General features: G+C 45.7%; 1 protein-coding gene across 2 annotated transcripts in view; it reads left to right on the top strand.

Annotated features, from left to right (window-relative positions):
• Vps13B (vacuolar protein sorting 13B) overlaps positions 1 to 17,716 on the top strand; it is an 83,908-nt gene that overhangs the window by 6,052 nt on the left and 60,140 nt on the right. Inside the window, exons 5-18 of one of the 2 annotated variants that reach the window (XM_089557953.1) lie at positions 748 to 1,063; positions 1,427 to 1,623; positions 2,124 to 2,351; positions 3,722 to 3,953; positions 5,931 to 6,125; positions 7,895 to 8,064; positions 10,223 to 10,423; positions 11,278 to 11,590; positions 11,752 to 11,868; positions 12,040 to 12,195; positions 12,720 to 12,932; positions 14,021 to 14,217; positions 14,981 to 15,233; positions 16,981 to 17,195. In XM_089557953.1, coding sequence (XP_089414079.1) covers positions 748 to 1,063; positions 1,427 to 1,623; positions 2,124 to 2,351; positions 3,722 to 3,953; positions 5,931 to 6,125; positions 7,895 to 8,064; positions 10,223 to 10,423; positions 11,278 to 11,590; positions 11,752 to 11,868; positions 12,040 to 12,195; positions 12,720 to 12,932; positions 14,021 to 14,217; positions 14,981 to 15,233; positions 16,981 to 17,195 — 3,003 coding nt within the window. Of the gene's footprint in view, positions 1 to 747; positions 1,064 to 1,423; positions 1,624 to 2,123; positions 2,352 to 3,721; positions 3,954 to 5,930; positions 6,126 to 7,894; positions 8,065 to 10,222; positions 10,424 to 11,277; positions 11,591 to 11,751; positions 11,869 to 12,039; positions 12,196 to 12,719; positions 12,933 to 14,020; positions 14,218 to 14,980; positions 15,234 to 16,980; positions 17,196 to 17,716 lie in introns of both variants that reach the window. The other variant, XM_089557952.1, reaches the window with a different exon arrangement.

Raw genomic sequence — 17,716 nt, 5'->3', positions numbered from 1 at the left:
ATCTCCCAGGTCGTGTGGTCTTTTATTGATACTTGTGAAATTTAATATGAGAAAGGAAGTGATTTGCACACCTTCATGTAAATTTCCTGCTCGTGCATTGTTTGTGGTGTAACCTAAAACAGAACACTGTTGTGCCAAGATATTTATTTATTTATTTACTTATTTGGTCATCATTACTCCTGTTGCCTTACTTAATGCCAGAAAAGCCCTGCTGCGGTGGCTCAGTGGTTACGGTGCTCGGCTGTTGGCCCGAAAGACGCGGGTGCGGTCCCGGCCGCGGCGGCTGAATTTCGTTGGAGGCGAAATTCTATAGGCCCGTGTACTGTGCGATGTCAGTGCACGTTAAAGAACCCCAGGTGGTCGAAATTTCCGGAGCCCTTCACTGCGGCATCTCTCATAGCCTGAGTTGCTTTGAGACGTTACACTCCAATAAACCTAAACCTAATGCCAGTAAACTTTACTGATGATGATGATAATGGTGGTGGTGAAAAAGAACGACACTGTTATGGTCATCATCATATTTCAGGTGAAGTAGTGCATGGGTTTCTTAGTGTCTCATAACTGGTTTCCAATGCTCATTGCTTGCATGCTGTGTTGGAAGTCGTACAGTGCAAGCAGTGGCTATTGCAATGGCCTTGACACTAATGGCTGGTATTTTTAGTTTTCGGTCTGCTCATTTCCTTATTTCTGTGGTCAAGCTCGCTTCTGGAGGACTTTACTTGTTGTCCGATCGGTTCTTTTGTGCAGCGTGATGCCAGTGGAAAGATTGAGGCCTACCAGGAGCCCCTTCTGTATCGGTGCTTTGTGGTGGGGCGGTTGCACATGCGGTACGACGGAGGTGGCCGTCCCAGTGCCCTGCGATTCCACGTCTCTTGTGAGCGGCTGGACCTGTCGCTGACTGACCAGCAGCTGCCTCTGTTTGTGCGACTCTTAGAACTCTGCCTGGCACTGTACTATGGTCGCCTAGCTTGCAACCCCACTGAAGAGTCGCGAGATGCCCCCGCGCCAACTGACCAGCCACAGGCGCCAGCGTCGTGGGTGTCTTCTGGTGCAACAGGTGCTGGTGAGCATCGTGTTGGTTAGTCGTCGTACTGTTGCGTTTGTTAGCTGCCATAACATTGGTCGAACCATCTTTCATATGATCGGTCATACCTTTCGTCATACCATCAGTCATACCATCAGTCATACCATCAGTCATACCATCAGTCATACCATCATTCATACCATCGGCCATACCATTGGCTACACTCTTGGTCATAAGGCCATTGGTATACTGACTGGGACAGGTTCTTTCACATCTTCCTTCTAGAGAAAAACTAACGGTTTGAGAGTGTTTCTTTTAATGGCCTTGCTGAATTTGTGAGTAGTTGCCTGACAAACAACCACAAGACTGATGAATTTGCGTTGCCGAATTTTTTGCCAGCAGCCGAAGGGAGCGGTGCCCCTGACGAGCAGGGCTGGGGTGCCTGGGCGTGGTCCATGGTGCCACAGATCTTGCCCACCTGGGAGGAAGAGATGACAGGGGTGGACGATGGAGTGGGTGACCCCACTTTGGTGGACTCCGGTTGGCCAACACTGTACCACATGGGCTGCTATGTGGCTAAGGCCACCTGCGTCTTCAAGGTGAGCCGACATTCCAATAAAATCTAATAAATCCAATAAAACAGTGACAAGGATAAAAGAAAAGAGAAGATGGGGGAAGTGCAGCATGTACCTTGTCGAATCAGAAGCTTCTGTTACGCTTGCCTCTTTACTGGTTTACATTTTCTACTTACGGGGGAACCTCATAAATTTGAACTCGCTCTATTCAAACTTCTGCTTTGGTCCTGTCAACACCAAGTGTATTAAAAAGGCTCTTGTTAATTCACACCCTATCATAATTTGAACAACTTGTTGGTCCCCTTTGAGTTCTTAATATTGAGAGCCAATTGCATGTGCTCCTGAGCAGTTTAATGTTCCTTCCACTTAACCTGAACCTGCTTTGAGCTCAAGAGATTTACAAGATCTTATGGTGTTTACCTTGAAGGGAATCTGCTGCGCACTTTATAGTAAAAGGGGAGTGTTACCAAGCTAATGCAGCTGCTTAGAATGAGATTGGGCCTTATATTGTGTCATTCTTGCAGACAACAAGAGAGGACTCTTCAACGGGGAGGACATCTTCATCACGTCGACAGAGCATGCAGGGCCGACCACTTCTTCAGCTGGAGTTGCATGGAACCACGTGCGAGATGGCCCTGCAGGGCCTCACCTGGGTGCACCTACAAGTGGGAGTCACGGGAGCAGCGATCTCTGGATCAGAGCGTTGCGCTTGCGGATTTGACGAATCGGCACGGCGTAATGGCAGATCCAAGGTGTGTCCTGCTGCCTACTCTGACATAGTCATTGTCGTCATTGCACATCTTGTTATATCTCAGGGACATCAGGTCTTAACTTAGCACACTGCCGTTCAAAGAGTTAGTTGCAAGAAACATCAAGTGTTGTGGCAGGTCAGTAGTTTGCCATGTTAGGTGCATTGATGAAGATTTTACAACTCTACTTATTGGATAAGTAGGATTGGGAAGTGCACTGTGGCACTGATGTTTTAGTGGCTCAGTGGTTTTGACAGACATGGCAGTGGCGGCAGGATTGAAATATATGCCTTACATGAAAATCCCCACTGAGTGAAGTATAAATTTAAGTTGGAAATATCTGGAGGTTTAGCGACTGATTTCTTTTTGCAGTAGGACATAATGGAATGCAATTGAATAGCATGTGTATGGCGTATACTGTGACGAGCAAGGCCTTTCAACTGATGAGTGAATGGCACAGTGCTGAAACATTGGGACACATCGCTATGAATGACGCAGTAACGCACAGGGATAAATGAAGTCATTGCATAGATGTGGCTTATACACTGATTGGAAGATTCGATGAGATACGATTTCAGCAGCGTGAACACGGTTAGGAAAAGACAGAAGGCGGACAGGACAGAGCGCTGAACTATCAACTTTATTTCAAGAATGCCCAAGGCCCCGCTCTTAAATACACATGCCACAGAACCACCGTGTTCGCGCTGCTGAAATCGTATGGATTCCCACCAACTAGCCCGCCAGATTGTGTTATTCGATGAGAGTTCCTGATCCACAAAACAGTGTGCAGCATACAAGGATATGATCAGGGCATTTAACATGCAATGATGGCAGTGGAAATAAATTTAAAAAAATAATAATAAATAATAATAATAAATGTGTGCTGTTTTTTAGAAGTTACTGCTTCAGTTTTCATGTCATGCTATAACCTTTTTCGCAAATTCACCCCTCCGTTGACTTCCTCCATCAATCTTCTAACCGTCCCTTTGTTGAAGCAACGCTTTTCTCATCCACTCCTTCGTCCTCCCCAGCAAATCCCAGCACCCCCTCTACATCTGCCTTTGTTCCTTCGAGAAAGGCGGGACGAAGTTCTGTGCACCTCAAAACTAAGTGCATGACATCAGGCGCACATGGTTGCCTGTATTGATGTGGAGGGTTGTTGCTAGCAATTTGATACTCGTGTTGGAGATATCAAGTTCCATGCATGCAACGTCACTCCACATCAACTCCATATCCTTATATGGAAGATGCATACACATTGCACCATCTGTATACCACCTCTTCATTTGTCTTTCATCTGCTAAGCTAGTGTTCACTACATCAAACACATACAAACTTGCCAAACCCTCAGTCTTTGTTCAACTGTCATGCAGGGAGCGGCCATGTACCTGAGGGCTGGGGTCACCACGGGTGGCCACACCTACAACCACCTGACGGGCTCTCTCTTCGACCCCCTCGCACCGGAAAACTCTGGCCAAAGCCGAGAACCTGAGCCCGGCATGGATGCACACGTTGAGCGGCTCACCGAGCTGGCCATGGCCGAACGCTTCCCGGCACTCTGCATGGACTACCTGTACGAGCTGCAGGTACCCGAGGACTGGGACGGTGGGTGTCCTTCGCTTCCCCCATCTTTTCCCACCCAAGAACACGTGTGACATCAATTACGTTGCTGAGTTTTCTTCTGTGTATACTCCAAGAAATCAACTATTACAAAGATTCAGCTGAGGCATTGCTCCCAAACTGCCAGTGCAGTTATTTGCACACATTGCAACATTGTGACAGCAAATGAATGGTGTGAAGCAGAATGTTCATGCATGATGACACAAAGAAAAGACAGAACATGACTGAATCATATGCCTTTTTTGTGTCTTTGAGTATGAGTAAAATGTAAAAGTGAAAAAAATACTAATCGAAAATTCACTGCCACATTATGCTGCCTTATGAAGTAGGAGGGACTTGTATGGAAGACTCGGATAACGGCTTGGCAATGACAAGTCCTTGTCAGTGAGTGATCCTGTGGCTGAACCCTAGTTAGGTTGGTTCTAAAATAGCATATCATCATCATCATCATTTATTGGCCCTTAAAGACCCCTGGCGGGGTACTACATAAGGGGGAGGGGGGGGGGGGGGGGAACATCGAAACAAGTAATGACTTTATTAGGTAAAAAAAAGATACAGTAAAACAGCGAAAAAAAAACCAAATGAAAAAAGTATACAGTGAAAAAAATAAGTATACACTGAAACAATCGTTCCTTGGGGAAGAGAAAAACAGAAATACACGTTATAAATCAGGCAGACGGGTGCAGTAGTAGATCAAACAATCATAACATAAAAATAAAACGCAAAGGCAACTGTCAGTATGTTGTTTGAAAAGCAGTATTTTTCTTATACAAATTCATCTGTGTGCAAATCGTGTCATTTTAATGGATGAATAATGATGGGACACTAAGCCAGTGTGGGTAAAGTACAGGTCTAATTTGTACACCTAATTGGTACAATGCTTTGACAGTATTACATCCTTGTCTAGTGCTGATTCAGTCAAGCTCTGAACGTCACGGCATGGATTATATCCCAGTATTGCATATCATAATAAATTATGCTGTTGCAATACATTTGTTAGTATAATTTTAATTTTTTTACAGTAAAAGCTGTTTTACAGTAAAAGCTTTGGTTGGTTTTAGTTTGGCTTATAGTTTGGTTTAGTTTGGTTTATAGGCTGAGTCCCAAAGTGACTCAGCCTACGAGGAACTGTTATAGCTTTGATTTAGGCATATAGCCCTGCATTCTACTGTGGGATCTACAGCGTCAGCCTTAAGATCTTAATTAATTAGTGAATTCATTTGATATGTCTTAAGTAATTAAATTAAATTTAAGTTAATGTAATTAAATTGAGTTCAGTGGTCACCACCTGCCAACGATGGCAGGTAAGAATAAAAAAGTGGAAATAGGGAAATCCCCTCTCCGGGTTTAAGGGACAGGATGGAGAGGACACATGCGAGAGGGAAAAGAGAGAGAGAAGGTTCAAGGCTTGCAAGCACGGCTTCACTTTCTCTTATGGTTGATGATGTAGAATCCACTACCAAATGGCTAAATGGCTAAACCAAAACTATAACAGCTTTCGCTGATTAATGTGCTAAGCCAGTAAGCTAAGCTCTACAAATTCTTTGCTTAAATGTGCTCACTTTCTTTGCTCATGCTCTTCTTTTAAAAATATTTAGCATGTTGCATGTCATACCAGTTACTGGAGCAGGCCTGACGTTTAGGTGAAACGGAGATGCTTTGTGTTGGAATCATTACATGAAACATTCCTGTATTAAGAGGCCCACCTGGCGATGATAGCTGGTGATATTATCCCAGTAATATCAGCAAACAATGTATAGTACTGCTACATCTTGTGCCAGTCTTTTGGTCTGAAAAATGGAGAATTCCAAATTCTTGTTATCCATTACAACACTGTTCCACTGTACCCCGTACACAAGAACATGTGCTTGAACTCTAAAACAATGAGAACACTAGCTTTCTATTATTTTTCTGAGGTTAGTTATTGCCGCCATTATTGGTGCTCTTTTACTGCTCTGCTAGATTCTAATGAAGCCGATGAACCCTGCACTGCGACGTTCCTCGAGACTTCCAATTGGGTGGAGCGCTCACTGTGCCGTTCTGTGATTGGCCCCCTCGTTGCTGACATCACAAGCGGAACTGTGCATCGTGTTCAGTGGATACTCGAGTGCATCACAAATGGGCCCCCAAGGCCGACCTACGGACAGGAAGAGATTGGTATGTGTCACCTCTCATGTAGATTCCTTATTTTTGTGTGTGTATTTGTTTGCTTTGGTAATACTTGTAGTCAGGTGCACACCGATGTTGTGCAGTGTAACCTTAAAGGGCAACTGCATAGGTTTTAGAAATCAACGAGCTTAACAGGGTCGAATGTGTGAAACTTGGAGTTAAAACATGCGAAGTCCTTTTGGCCTAGCATTTTGAACGGTGACGTAATCGCCGATTAAAATCCGGACGCCCTTCAAGCTTCTCCGCAGCGCACAACGCCAAGTGGGGGGCGCATGGTGACTTCATCGAAGGTATCGGTACATTTCCAACACACAAACGCCTGCTTTGAAGGAAAAAAACCAACGCCACCGAAGACGAACCATGGCGAGAGTTGTTTGGCAGCGTCTAACGCGTCAGGGCAGGGTGTGGCTGACGACAGCGGTAATTTGAAATCATACCTTCCGTGACGTCATGCTGAGTTTTTCTGCACTCCTCCAGTGCATTGAGGAGAAGCGCAAATTTCAATCGTCGATTGCGTCACTATTTTAAATGCTGGTGCGAAAACACTTGGCATGCTTTACCCACAGCCTATAAAGATTTGAATCCGTGAATATCGCGAAATTCTCAAAAAATTGCTGCAGCTGCCCTTTAAGCAATATGCATAAGCTGCATATATGCGTGCCTGCATTTGCATGTTTCTGTATTTTTTTGTGTGTCAGTTTTGCCCTTTCCTGTAGGGCCTATGATATGAGGGTAGCAGTATTATCAAAAACAAGTAAATAAATAAATAACCCATAAATCTGCTTGCTCAGTGGTAGTCTTTGTAAATTGTAGCAGGAAATACTAGTCATTTACTTGAGACGTATGGTTGTGGGCTGCACTGTGTTTGAGGCTTGAATTTCTGTTAGTGCATGCATACAAAAATGTACCTAATTGAAATACATAAATATATGTTAATGAATTTCACATTTCTGTGTAATTTGAACTGCTAGCATGTTAAAATGAGATATAACTTGAACCTTGGCTATAGATTAGGATGAGGAGAGGGTCAAAATTTTGCATGTAAGAAAAGATTTAAGCAGACGGATGTTCTTGTGTATTTCAGAAGACCAAGCTATTGTCTTATTGCAATCGCTGTGTGTATATGTGCTTTCTTTCCGCTGCCCACCTGTCGGTGTTGAGTTTTTCTTCCCTCTTGCAACTTTTTTTTTTTGTCAGCTCAGAACTATAGTTTTTGAAGTATGATGCAAGCATGCAAACTGCTATTAATGGATTTTGTGTGACTTACTGCTGCTTTTGTAGAGGAACACTTTTCGATTATATATGTGTGATCTTTTTTTGTTGATTTAGACTTCTTCATATGCTTCAGTTTCATATCAAGCTTCAAGCTGTCATACCAGTGTTCAGAACAGAGCATCATGGTGGTAGTCAGTGTTCATCCTGCACTGTTGTTTTGTCCACCCACCATGGCTGTGTGATCAGGGCGATCAACGGCTGAGCCGAAGGTAATGGGTTTGATCCCGGCCTCAGTGACTACACTTTGGTAGAGGCGAAACGCAAGACACCTGTGCACTACTGTGCGATGTCAGTGCATGTTAAACAACTCCATGTGGCCAGAATTAATCCGGAGACCTCCGCTATGGTGTCTCTCACAGCCCATGTCGCTTTCGATAAACCCCCGTATGCCCTCCAGTTTTCTCTTCTTTTTTTTGTGATGTTTTATGAATGAGTAAATGCCTCTGAAGTCTAGAAAATCGTGGGTGTCCTTATTCTTCTAGCACCACTGCCATTCCCACTGGCTGTGCCAAGTGAAGAGCAGCTGGAGAGGCTTTGCCAGTTTGTTCCGAGCCGCACCTATCGCCTGGCCATACTGAAGCCCCGGATAAGGCTTTGCCCAGCCACGCATTCGACCGGGGACAGCCCCCGACAGAAGTCTGTGCTCCGTCGAGTAAGAGTCTTCACAGTGCTTACTCTCTGCTCTGCTGCTTATTTTAACATATTAATTATTTCAACACTAGGTATCTTTTTCTTAATCTAGTCAGTCTGGTTAAGTAAAGAATGACTTCATCTTTATAACAACAGGGCCTGTAAAGGTACCATGAAGCTGTATATACCGAGGTCATGAAAAGCACACAAGTGATTGGTATTCCATCACTCTTTATCGCATCGCAAAAATTTTTAAACTAGCTTTATTAACACCGACGATATCAGTAATTAAAAATAGTGCTCCTCTTCGCCCCCCCCCCCCCCCCCTCAACTTATAGACAATGATGCGCCTGAAAAATAAATAAAAAAAACAGGTTAGGACTGCACCTCTCCACGCCCCATCTAGCCCCATCTAGTCCCATTCCGCCCGCGCTTCCTGGCCATGCCCAATGAAAAGGCTCGCCCAGACTGCCCACTGACTGTCATGGGGGTAGGGGATGCACGGTGAGGTGTCGCCCTAATTGATTGCAAGCTACTACAAGCAGCGCTTTTTAAAACATATTTGTAAATTGTAGGGTTCATGCAGAGCTATTAAGTTTAGCTCGAATACTCACAAATACCACCTCTACAGAACTGTTGAACTAGAAAATGACCATCAAAATCTTTTCAGGCTTTGTTTTTTTCTGCACTGCTGTATTGCTTAGAAGAGGTCTGGATCACTCTTTATGTAGGGTGGTTAACCATGTGGAGAAAGTCTATGCGTCACTATGAACTTCTCTGCCATATTACTTCAGCTGACATAGCATATAGCATTCAGATTTATAGGTAAAAGTCAAGATCTTTATTCCTTACCGCAATAGCGTTTGTAGAGGTTTTCCATATGCAATGCATGTGGCCGGCTTATAGCTATCAGCTGTGTGCGATTGGTCGCTCATCCAGATGTCATTGGCTGTGATAATAACTGTGTGCCCAGCGAGCAAAGCCACTAGCACGCAGTATCTTTCACGTGCCCAAACAGACTGATGCAATGACTGATGTGATACAAAAGAGCTAGAGCAATGGCAAGAGCAGGCTGTGATGAAGCTGAAACAATAGAAGAAATTCAATTACAAATTGTTTAGTGGTCATATGCAAATACCGTGGTGGTTAATATGTAGTAATGTCTTAGGCACCATTACAGAGTAGAAAACGTGCAACCGCAATCTGGTGTCCTTACTCTTTTAAAGCTTGTAATCAAGCCGAGCTGCATGTTTTGCCAGGTTTGATGAGTAAACAGAAAGTTATATCTTAGATCATAAATCGAAAATAGAGTCAGCCCTTGAACGAAAAGAGAGCATGGCTGAATCTATCGCGTGTTGCGTAAATCAGAGAAAATCGAAAAAAAATTCTCTCGGCCTAACCGCACATTTGTTCGGACTCAAATTTCACACAGAGGTTGCATTTAGTGGTCATTTTTGTTTTATACTACATTTAGGTGGGGTACTTGCCTGATTCGGTCAAAATTATTTGGAAATCCCCATCGTCTGCGGCGACGGGGAACGAAAACCGAAAAACTTCGCAGCAGTGGTACCCGTAGCTACATCTCGTAGCCACCAGAGAAACCCAGCTGTGCTAAATTGGTGAGCAAATCATCTTTGGTTGGTGCTGTTTGCTGCGAAGGAGCGCAAGACATCACCGAAAATGCGGTTGTACAACGATCAAGAGAAGACCATGGCCGTGACTTGGCTATGCGAGTCGAAGTCCTCCTACGCCGCCCTCCCCGGTAGAGGGCTCGTTTCTCCAGTACGTGCGAGATGGTGCCGCGGTTACTAGTGCTGCGAAGTCTTTCGGTTTTGGTTTTTCGTCGCCGCAGACGATGGGGATTTCCAAATAATTCTGACCGAATCAGGCAAGTACCCCACCTAACTGTAGTATAAAACAAAATTGTCCACCAAATGCAACCTCTGTGCGAAATTTGAACCCGAACAAATGTGCGGTTATGCCGACATAATTTTTTTTAGATTTTCTCTGATTTACGCAACAGCCGGTAGTGTTTCGTGCCTAACTTTGGGCAGAAATCTGTGCTTTAGCTTCAAGTGTAATTCACCACAGCATGCCTTGTGACAAGTGGCACAGTGTCTAGCCTTTCTTCCATATGGTTACTTTCTTTGCTTGAATCATTTTTTTGTTTGTTTGTGCAGAAGTACTCGCGAGAGGAACCCAGCCAATCAAGCGCTATGCCCAGCTCCTGCCTGCCCCTGCTAGAGCTCCAACTCGAGTGCCTGGACATCTCACTGTCAAAGCCCATGTACCCGCGTAGGATGACATCCCTCCTGGCCCTGGATGAAGGGATGCTGCCAGAGGCGGTCAGGCAGCAGTGCTTCTCTCATACGCAAGCTAAGGTAGGGCTGACCTCACCTGAGCGCACGACAAATGGTACTGTGTGGTGTGGTCTTCGCACTTTTTCTTTTAAGGCTAGAAAATCTATTATGACATCAGCTGTCTTCTTCTGATGCATCTTAAGAAAAATGAAACAGCCAAGTGATTGAAAATTTTAGTGCAAGTAATTGTAGAACTCTGTGAGTCACATTTTCTGCTGACTGCTTGAATGGTGGCATTTATAAATGACTCGGTGGACCATTGAACAAGATTTGTCTTTTGCTGCAAAAGAATGCGAAGGTGAAGTGTGGAACAGTGAAAGCAGCTGTGAATGTTTGTTCGCTCATGCATGATGCTCGTCTCTTCACTTCGATGCCAGTTGTGCTAGTGTTGGTGATTTTTTTAATGATGCAGTCACTGCCATTTAATGTAAATGTCCTCAGTTTATTTTTTTATTTGTGATCTTCACCACTATTTAGTTCATGGTGTGGGAGTCATGATATCAATGCATTCGCTAACTGCAGCTCAAGCTTAATAACTGTGCATTTCTACACCACAACTTTTGATTATGCCATCCGCAAGGGCTGCCTTTGATGACCATCTTAGCCACAAGATAGCATTACCATTGCTCTTTTATGCTTTGTCTTTGTCAACTGCCTACTTCCTTCTGTTACCAGGACATACTTGTGGAACTATTTCGCATCTCCCTTAAAAGTTACATGCCAGCGAGTAAAGTGCAGCAACCTTACTGACGATCTTATCAAAGCTAAGGCCCCTATGCCTTTGTCTTTAGTTGCAGTCCACAAATGCCTGGAATTAGGCAAAACAGTGAAACTTCCATGTTTTAAGGATTGATTTTACTCTATCTCTGCGTCAGCTGTGGGGCCTAGCCGTGGATTTGGCAGCAGCATCCAACAAGGCGTCGGCTCGTCCGCCGGCTCGGGCCGTGCTCTTGGACCCGGCTTGGGCTACGATGACTGCGCACTGCGTCACCTGTCCCACCATCTTGGCGCACGGTCCGCAAAGCCTTGCCCGGTCGTGGAGTACGGTGGAGGTCGGTCCGCTGCGCCTCTCGGCGAGCAAGCAGCGAGCGATGGCCGCGCTGGGCGTCGCGCTGTCCTGGCATTCCGGCCCTGCGGTCACCACAACGCTCGGAGCTTCTTCTCTGCTTGGAAACCTTGTTCACGAAGGTGGGCCACGCAAGTCACTCCAGTGTTGTGACAAGTCTGTCAGATTGGAAAACATAGATGCTGTTTGTTCACTCCATACTTTTCGGAATATGTGTTCTTATGTTTCTTGACCTTTTCACTAGTAATGTGGCGTTAAGCCTTGCTTTTGTACACTCATGCAGGGAGCTCCGTGATAGAGTTGGCTGTGGGCGGCCTGTCTTGGAGCTCATCGGAAGATGCTGTGGCATCCACGCACTCGGCCAGTGTCGTCTCACTCTCTGCAGTACTTAATGATAAAGGTAAATACAGAGCTATGCACACGTTGATCTTTGCTAACTTCTAGGATTTGTTTACTAGCATTGTAGAGTGGCAGGCCAGGGGTATATTCCTTTGGCCAACCTCCCCATCTCCCCATCTTCACATGTTCACACTTCTTTTTAAATTTCAGTTTGTTTTGTATCTTGTTTCAGAAAAGAGTGTCTGCCTCCTCCGTGCGCCAGAAAACACAGCACACGTTCCCCAGTTTGCGAGACATGAGGGTGATGTGGAGCGGGAGCTCAGCCGTGTGGAAGAGTCCTGGGTTCGAGCCACGGCCAAAGTCCCACTGAACTGGAGCTTAAACACAGGTAGCGCAAAGCTGCTCAGATTTACTCCTTTTTTATTTTAGTCATGTAAATAATGAGGTGTACTTGCGGAAGCTTGAGTAAGACATAAGGTGGGAGGGGCGTGGATTAGAAACAAAACAATAAAGAATTAGAAATGTGTCATGGCTTGATGTTACTGCGTGCAATGCCGTACACTCTGCTTATAAAACATAATGCTGCTCTGCTGCTCAACTATAAATTGATATGGCTTGCATATGCATTGATGTGCTAAGTGGACTGGAACTCATTTTCTGTTTGCTACTCCACTGCAATTTTGACTGGCTGTTACATTGCTTTGTCAACTTTATCATGTTGTGAAGGTGGGCAAGAAGATTAGGCAGCTGGCAGCTGGTTCAAGTCTGAACCTCATATTGACATTTGTTCTTTAAGATGAAGTTACATTCAAGGGACGTGCAAACAGCTGGCTTACAGATAAACACTGGAATAAAAAAATGTTTCAATACGGGAGCCCTAATGGCAAGGCTGTGTTCTTTTCTCTCTTTTAGCTGAAGCCAGTGGCTATGTGGTGCTCAAGGTCAAGGGTGTCGCGGTCGTCCTGGACCCAGCCCTGGTGACTTGGCTTGCCCCCCTGCCCCTCATTTTTCCCCTGGGAGGTGACTTTCACACAACTGGCTCAGTGGCTGCACCTTTCTCACCGGCAGCCAGCGACGACGGCATGCCCACGTTCTCGGACGAAAAGTCCCGAGATGTCCCGCAGGGTTAGTGCCGAGTTTTTATTCACCTCGACAGTGAATCGATCATCGAGGCTGCAGTGTTGTCTTTTAAGCTTGTCGCTGTAAAACTGCATTCCTGCTTAACTGACTTGGTCTTTTTAACCGCTCAATCAGTAAAGAATTCACGGAGGGTATTGAGTTAACCACATGCTATTGTGTAGACGTTAAGTTATTCTGCAGTATCTGTTCTAAGCGTCTGTTTTCGAGGACGAATTTGTTGAAGTGCTGCCACTTTATCTATCACACATGTCAGAAAACATTGGAATGAGTTTTTTATTGGCTACTTTCTTTATGAAACATGTAAACAGTTCTCAGTAAGTTCATTTTTATGCCGTGTGTGTCACGCTGCTTGAAAACATCGCTTCGGTTGCACCAAGCAAGTACTTGGTGCTTTAGGTTGCACTCACGACTTGCGCGTTCATATCATCCTTAGTCAGGCCGGGGGTTGTTCATAACATCCGAATTTCTACCCACGCACAGAATGCACTGTGACCAGGGCATATTATGAATCTGTATCATCCCAAAATTCGTTTCAGCTGGGATTGCATCACCATGATTCTACCATGTTCCAATTCTGATTCTATTGTCTTTCACTCACCAATCTATTCCGATTCTACTCCAATTCCCATTATATTCCAATTCTAATTCTGTTGGTAATCACTTCTTTTATTCATCTTTACTGAGTCATTCTTAGTACAGCCTCTCCTGCACGTCCCCTACTAGAGGAGAGGGAGAGTTCTCTCGCCGCTCCATCTGCCAGCTGTGGCAGGTGGCTTTCATGTGCTTTCATGTGCTTTCATGTGCTTTCATGTGCTTTTTATGTGCTTTCATGTGCTTTCATGTGCTTGCCTCCTTTCAGCATGTCTTTGCCTCCAGCAGCCAGGGCCATTTTTTTTTTTGGTGCAGTTGACTGAGTGCTACATACAGCTATGCTTTATTTAGCTTAAATTGGGATTTGTCTTATGTTCTGAAAGCACAGAGCATTCTGTTTTATGTGGACAGACTTGTTTTAGGCTGAAGGTGTACCGCTTGTACAGTGCCATGTACCCTTCTACATCTTCTTGCTTGCACAGAGGCAAGAGGTTCAGCAAGCGGCAGCCAAAAGAGCACCACCACCAGCCTGGTGTCACCACCGGACCTGGTCGGTCCACGGAGGCTGTTGCGGACAAACAGCGAGGTGTCCGTTTCCAGCAAGGAACCAGAGCAAGCCAAAGGATTTCACAGTTGGCTGTACAGCATCTATCTGCATTTGAAGAACTTCTCTGTTCAGGTACTGCAGATTGTCATTGTTTAAGTCTCCCTTATCTTGCTGCCGAGCATTGAATTATGAAGCCAGATTTTAGAGTGCTTTAATTTAGTCAACGGAAGTAATACGTATTTTCAAGTATCCAGCCATTGGACTGAAGGTTTTCTCAAATGGCTTTGCCGTCTGTGTTTGACTGATTAATACATAGCTCCTTAGAACTTCGGTTCATCAATCTTAGCTGCAGTACCATCTTCTGAAGGTGACCTTAAGAATGAATCATAAAATTTCTGCTCACAAGACAATCCTTCATTAGGGCCAATCGAGCAGGTTTTCAACGAACATCAAAACAAGGTGTCAAGGATTTTTGTTTGTCGTGATCTGACCTGACCACATGAACCTCTGGAAAGCTCCCAGCCTCACAAGACAGGTTCAGTTATGATGTGCATATGAGAGGACATGTGGCTAAACTTTGTGTTCAGAGGGATTCAGCTTATCAGCCAGGTACGGTTTCCCCGCACTGCGTTTGGCTGCTGAGCATGAGGACTTGGGAGAAAGTCGAGGCTGCGGCGGCCGCATTTTAATGGAGGGAAAATGCAAAGCACACCCATGTGCTGTGCTGCGTCATTGCACGTTGCGCTACATCATTGCATCATGGTGGTCTGTATTTCACTTCCTCTTTCATCCGTTCCCTCAAGGCACAATCAGAGTTCTACTGAGAGTGAGATAGTTACGGTGCCTTCTGTTTTCTCATGAGACACAACCATTTCCTTGAAAATGCTGCGTGCAGGCCGACATTGCCAACATCTGCCTGCTGTTCCCCAGCTCGCCCATGCTGCTTGCATTTCCGAGGCAGCACCGACAGCCGGGCTCAGTGGAACCCGTACCCAGTGTTTTGTTGCAGTGGCGCCGAGTGTTGAAGGGAGGCCACGAAGGCACCGTGGTGTGCGCCCTCCTGCCGGCCACCAATGTCGTCTCTGCCGACTCCCGTCCCAAGCAGTCTGCCACCCAGGGCTTGCCCGAAGCCCATGACAGTTCATCTGGTGTGTGGTTTCGCTTGTGCCAGCTTTTAATACGCGACATACATTGTAAAGCAGGGCTCTAAAAGCTGCAATACAGAGGCAGCAGTGAAATACAGGGGCACTTTTGTTTGTTGCAAAACACACAAGAATGTACCGTATAAACGCGTGTAAGGGCCGCACTTTTTTTTCCAGATTCGGGAGCCAATTTTCGGGGTGCGGCCCATACACACGATTTAGAAAAAAAAAAATTTTTTTAAGCAAAAACACAGCAATCAGGGAATGAACGGCATTTATTCTACGTTCAGTCGACACTCGCGGAGTATTTCGACTCTGAGCTGGTGTTGTGCTCTGGTGCACGCTCATCCCAAAGAAGCCGCGCAGCATGTCCGCTGTCAACGCGTAGCCGTTGTTCCGCATTTCCATCACTAGCAGAGCAGTTCGGGAAACTCACACGGCTTGCCTCGGAAAGCGCGTTTTTCGCAGCTTGTGTTTCTCAATGCACCCTTTTGATTGCACGGTCATCGGACGCACTTCTCGGCCACGTCGAGTTCCCTGTCCGCCGCACGCTTGCCGCGTTCGAGAGCTAACTCCCAGCCGTGTAGCTGATAAGGTGCTTGCCCATCATGCTAAAACTGCATTACTCAGTGGCAGCACGCGAAAGCCACAACTACAGCGAACGCGCTAATCCGCCATAAAAGGCTGGAGCTGGCGATACTGATGTTGATTAGATAGCGGGAAGTCGCGGGGGGGGGGGATTGACGATGATGATGATGGCTGCGGCCTCGGGCGCCATCCATGGACGGTTTTTGGAAGCTCTTGTGCGCATGCTTGGCCTCCGTGATCGAGCGCACCGTTGTTCGCAGCCGGAGCCGATCGCGGAGGCCACGGCGCATGCATTTAGAAGGCTATTCCCGCCTGGGTCATGGAAAGTTCGGGTGCGGCCCTTACACGGATTTATTTTTTTTTAAACATTTCCTTCGGGAAAACGGGGTGCGGCCCATACACGGGTGCGGCCCTTACACGCGTTTATACGGTAGTTGGCATCGGCACCATAGGGGTGGTCATGCTGGTTCAGGTTGCTTCTTGTGATTGAGCCATGCAGAGGTAGAATTGCCAGCTGCATGGCATGCCATGCGGCGACTGCTTTCACAAAGTGAGCATGTAGGCTTACGCCTTCTCACATGTAAGGAGTCCTTAAGTGTGTCTGCTGACTTTTTTTAATTTGAGCCTGGCAGCTGCTGGAATGGCCTCGGATCTTCATTCAGTAGTCTGCCATTTCATCATCATCATCATCATCATCATGTTCTGTGCAGAATAAACATTCTTCCTAATTGCTTTGGCCAAGTAGTGCCTGGCTTTCTGTCAGATAAAGATCAAATGTTGGACACAAATGCCAGTTGTTGGCAGGTGCTTATGGAGCTGTCTACTTATCATAAAACACAAAAACTGCATGTGTACTTTCTGCTTTCAAAACTGACTGTTCCACCATGAGGTGGCCATGCAGTGTTGTGAAAAAGCCATTTTAACAATTTCTTATATGCTCTGTGAAAACCACGAGGCACATTGAATACGTTTGACAAGCGTTAAAACAGCCGGGCTTTACAGCAGGCTGACTCGCAAGTTGCTTTGATAGTGTAATGTTGCAATGTGATATCCCATTATTCTGTGCTGCTTCTGGAGAAAGTTGTACTCTACTGTGCTGTTAATGATGTAGGTGTCGCGGTTGGCTGTTCTCATCATATTTGCTTGCTTGAACTTGGCCTTTCAGGGGAAAGGTTTCCGTGGTGCGTGAAGCTAAGTTCATGGGCCGCATTCGAGGCTCATGCCCTGCACGTCCGCCACATGCTCAAGCCTGCCTCCCTGTCGTGCACGGTGGCACTGACCTCCAGCCACAACCCAGAATCTCAGCACAAGCCTCCCCAGCTGGGACTCTGCATCCACGTCGATGTGGAGCCCTTCCACCTCAGCCTGTCCAAGAAGCAGGTAATGCCATTGCATCACAGTTGCAGCACGGGCGACTTGGTGTTGGAGCACTGTTGAAGCAGTGTAGAAAACACAGACAAAGCATCACTTATTTTATCTCTTCTGTTCCTTATTGGCATTTTTTGCACTGCTTTCACTTTGTGTTGCCTGTTTGCCCATGGGTCAAAGTTGAAAAAATTGTATATCCTCGCAGTTGCTCATTATTGTAAACTTCTTTTTTGTTCTTGTCACATTGGTTCCCTTTTCAAAGTACTGCATGTGCGAACGCAGTTGTAGTACTATTTTGTTGAAATTCTTACGGGGGTGGTGTCTCATAGCATTGTGTGTTGCTTTTGTTATTGTTTCATTTTTTTCCCTATGAATGTGTCTGTGCTGACTTTCACGCAGTCTAAAGATTGAACACATGAATGCCCCACAGAAAAATGCCTTCTTCTGTGGGGCATTTTTGTGCGCTCATTTCAACTTCTGTGCAGTGGGTTACCTTTAGTGCTGACATGTACTGAAAGTTGCTTCGGTGACAA

The sequence above is a fragment of the Amblyomma mixtum genome, chromosome 8 (genome assembly GCF_055824585.1).
Source record: "Amblyomma mixtum isolate Tamu chromosome 8, ASM5582458v1, whole genome shotgun sequence".
Taxonomy (NCBI): domain Eukaryota; kingdom Metazoa; phylum Arthropoda; class Arachnida; order Ixodida; family Ixodidae; genus Amblyomma; species Amblyomma mixtum.
The sequence above is the reverse complement of the archived record's forward strand: the minus strand, read 5'-3'. Positions and strand labels throughout refer to the sequence as shown.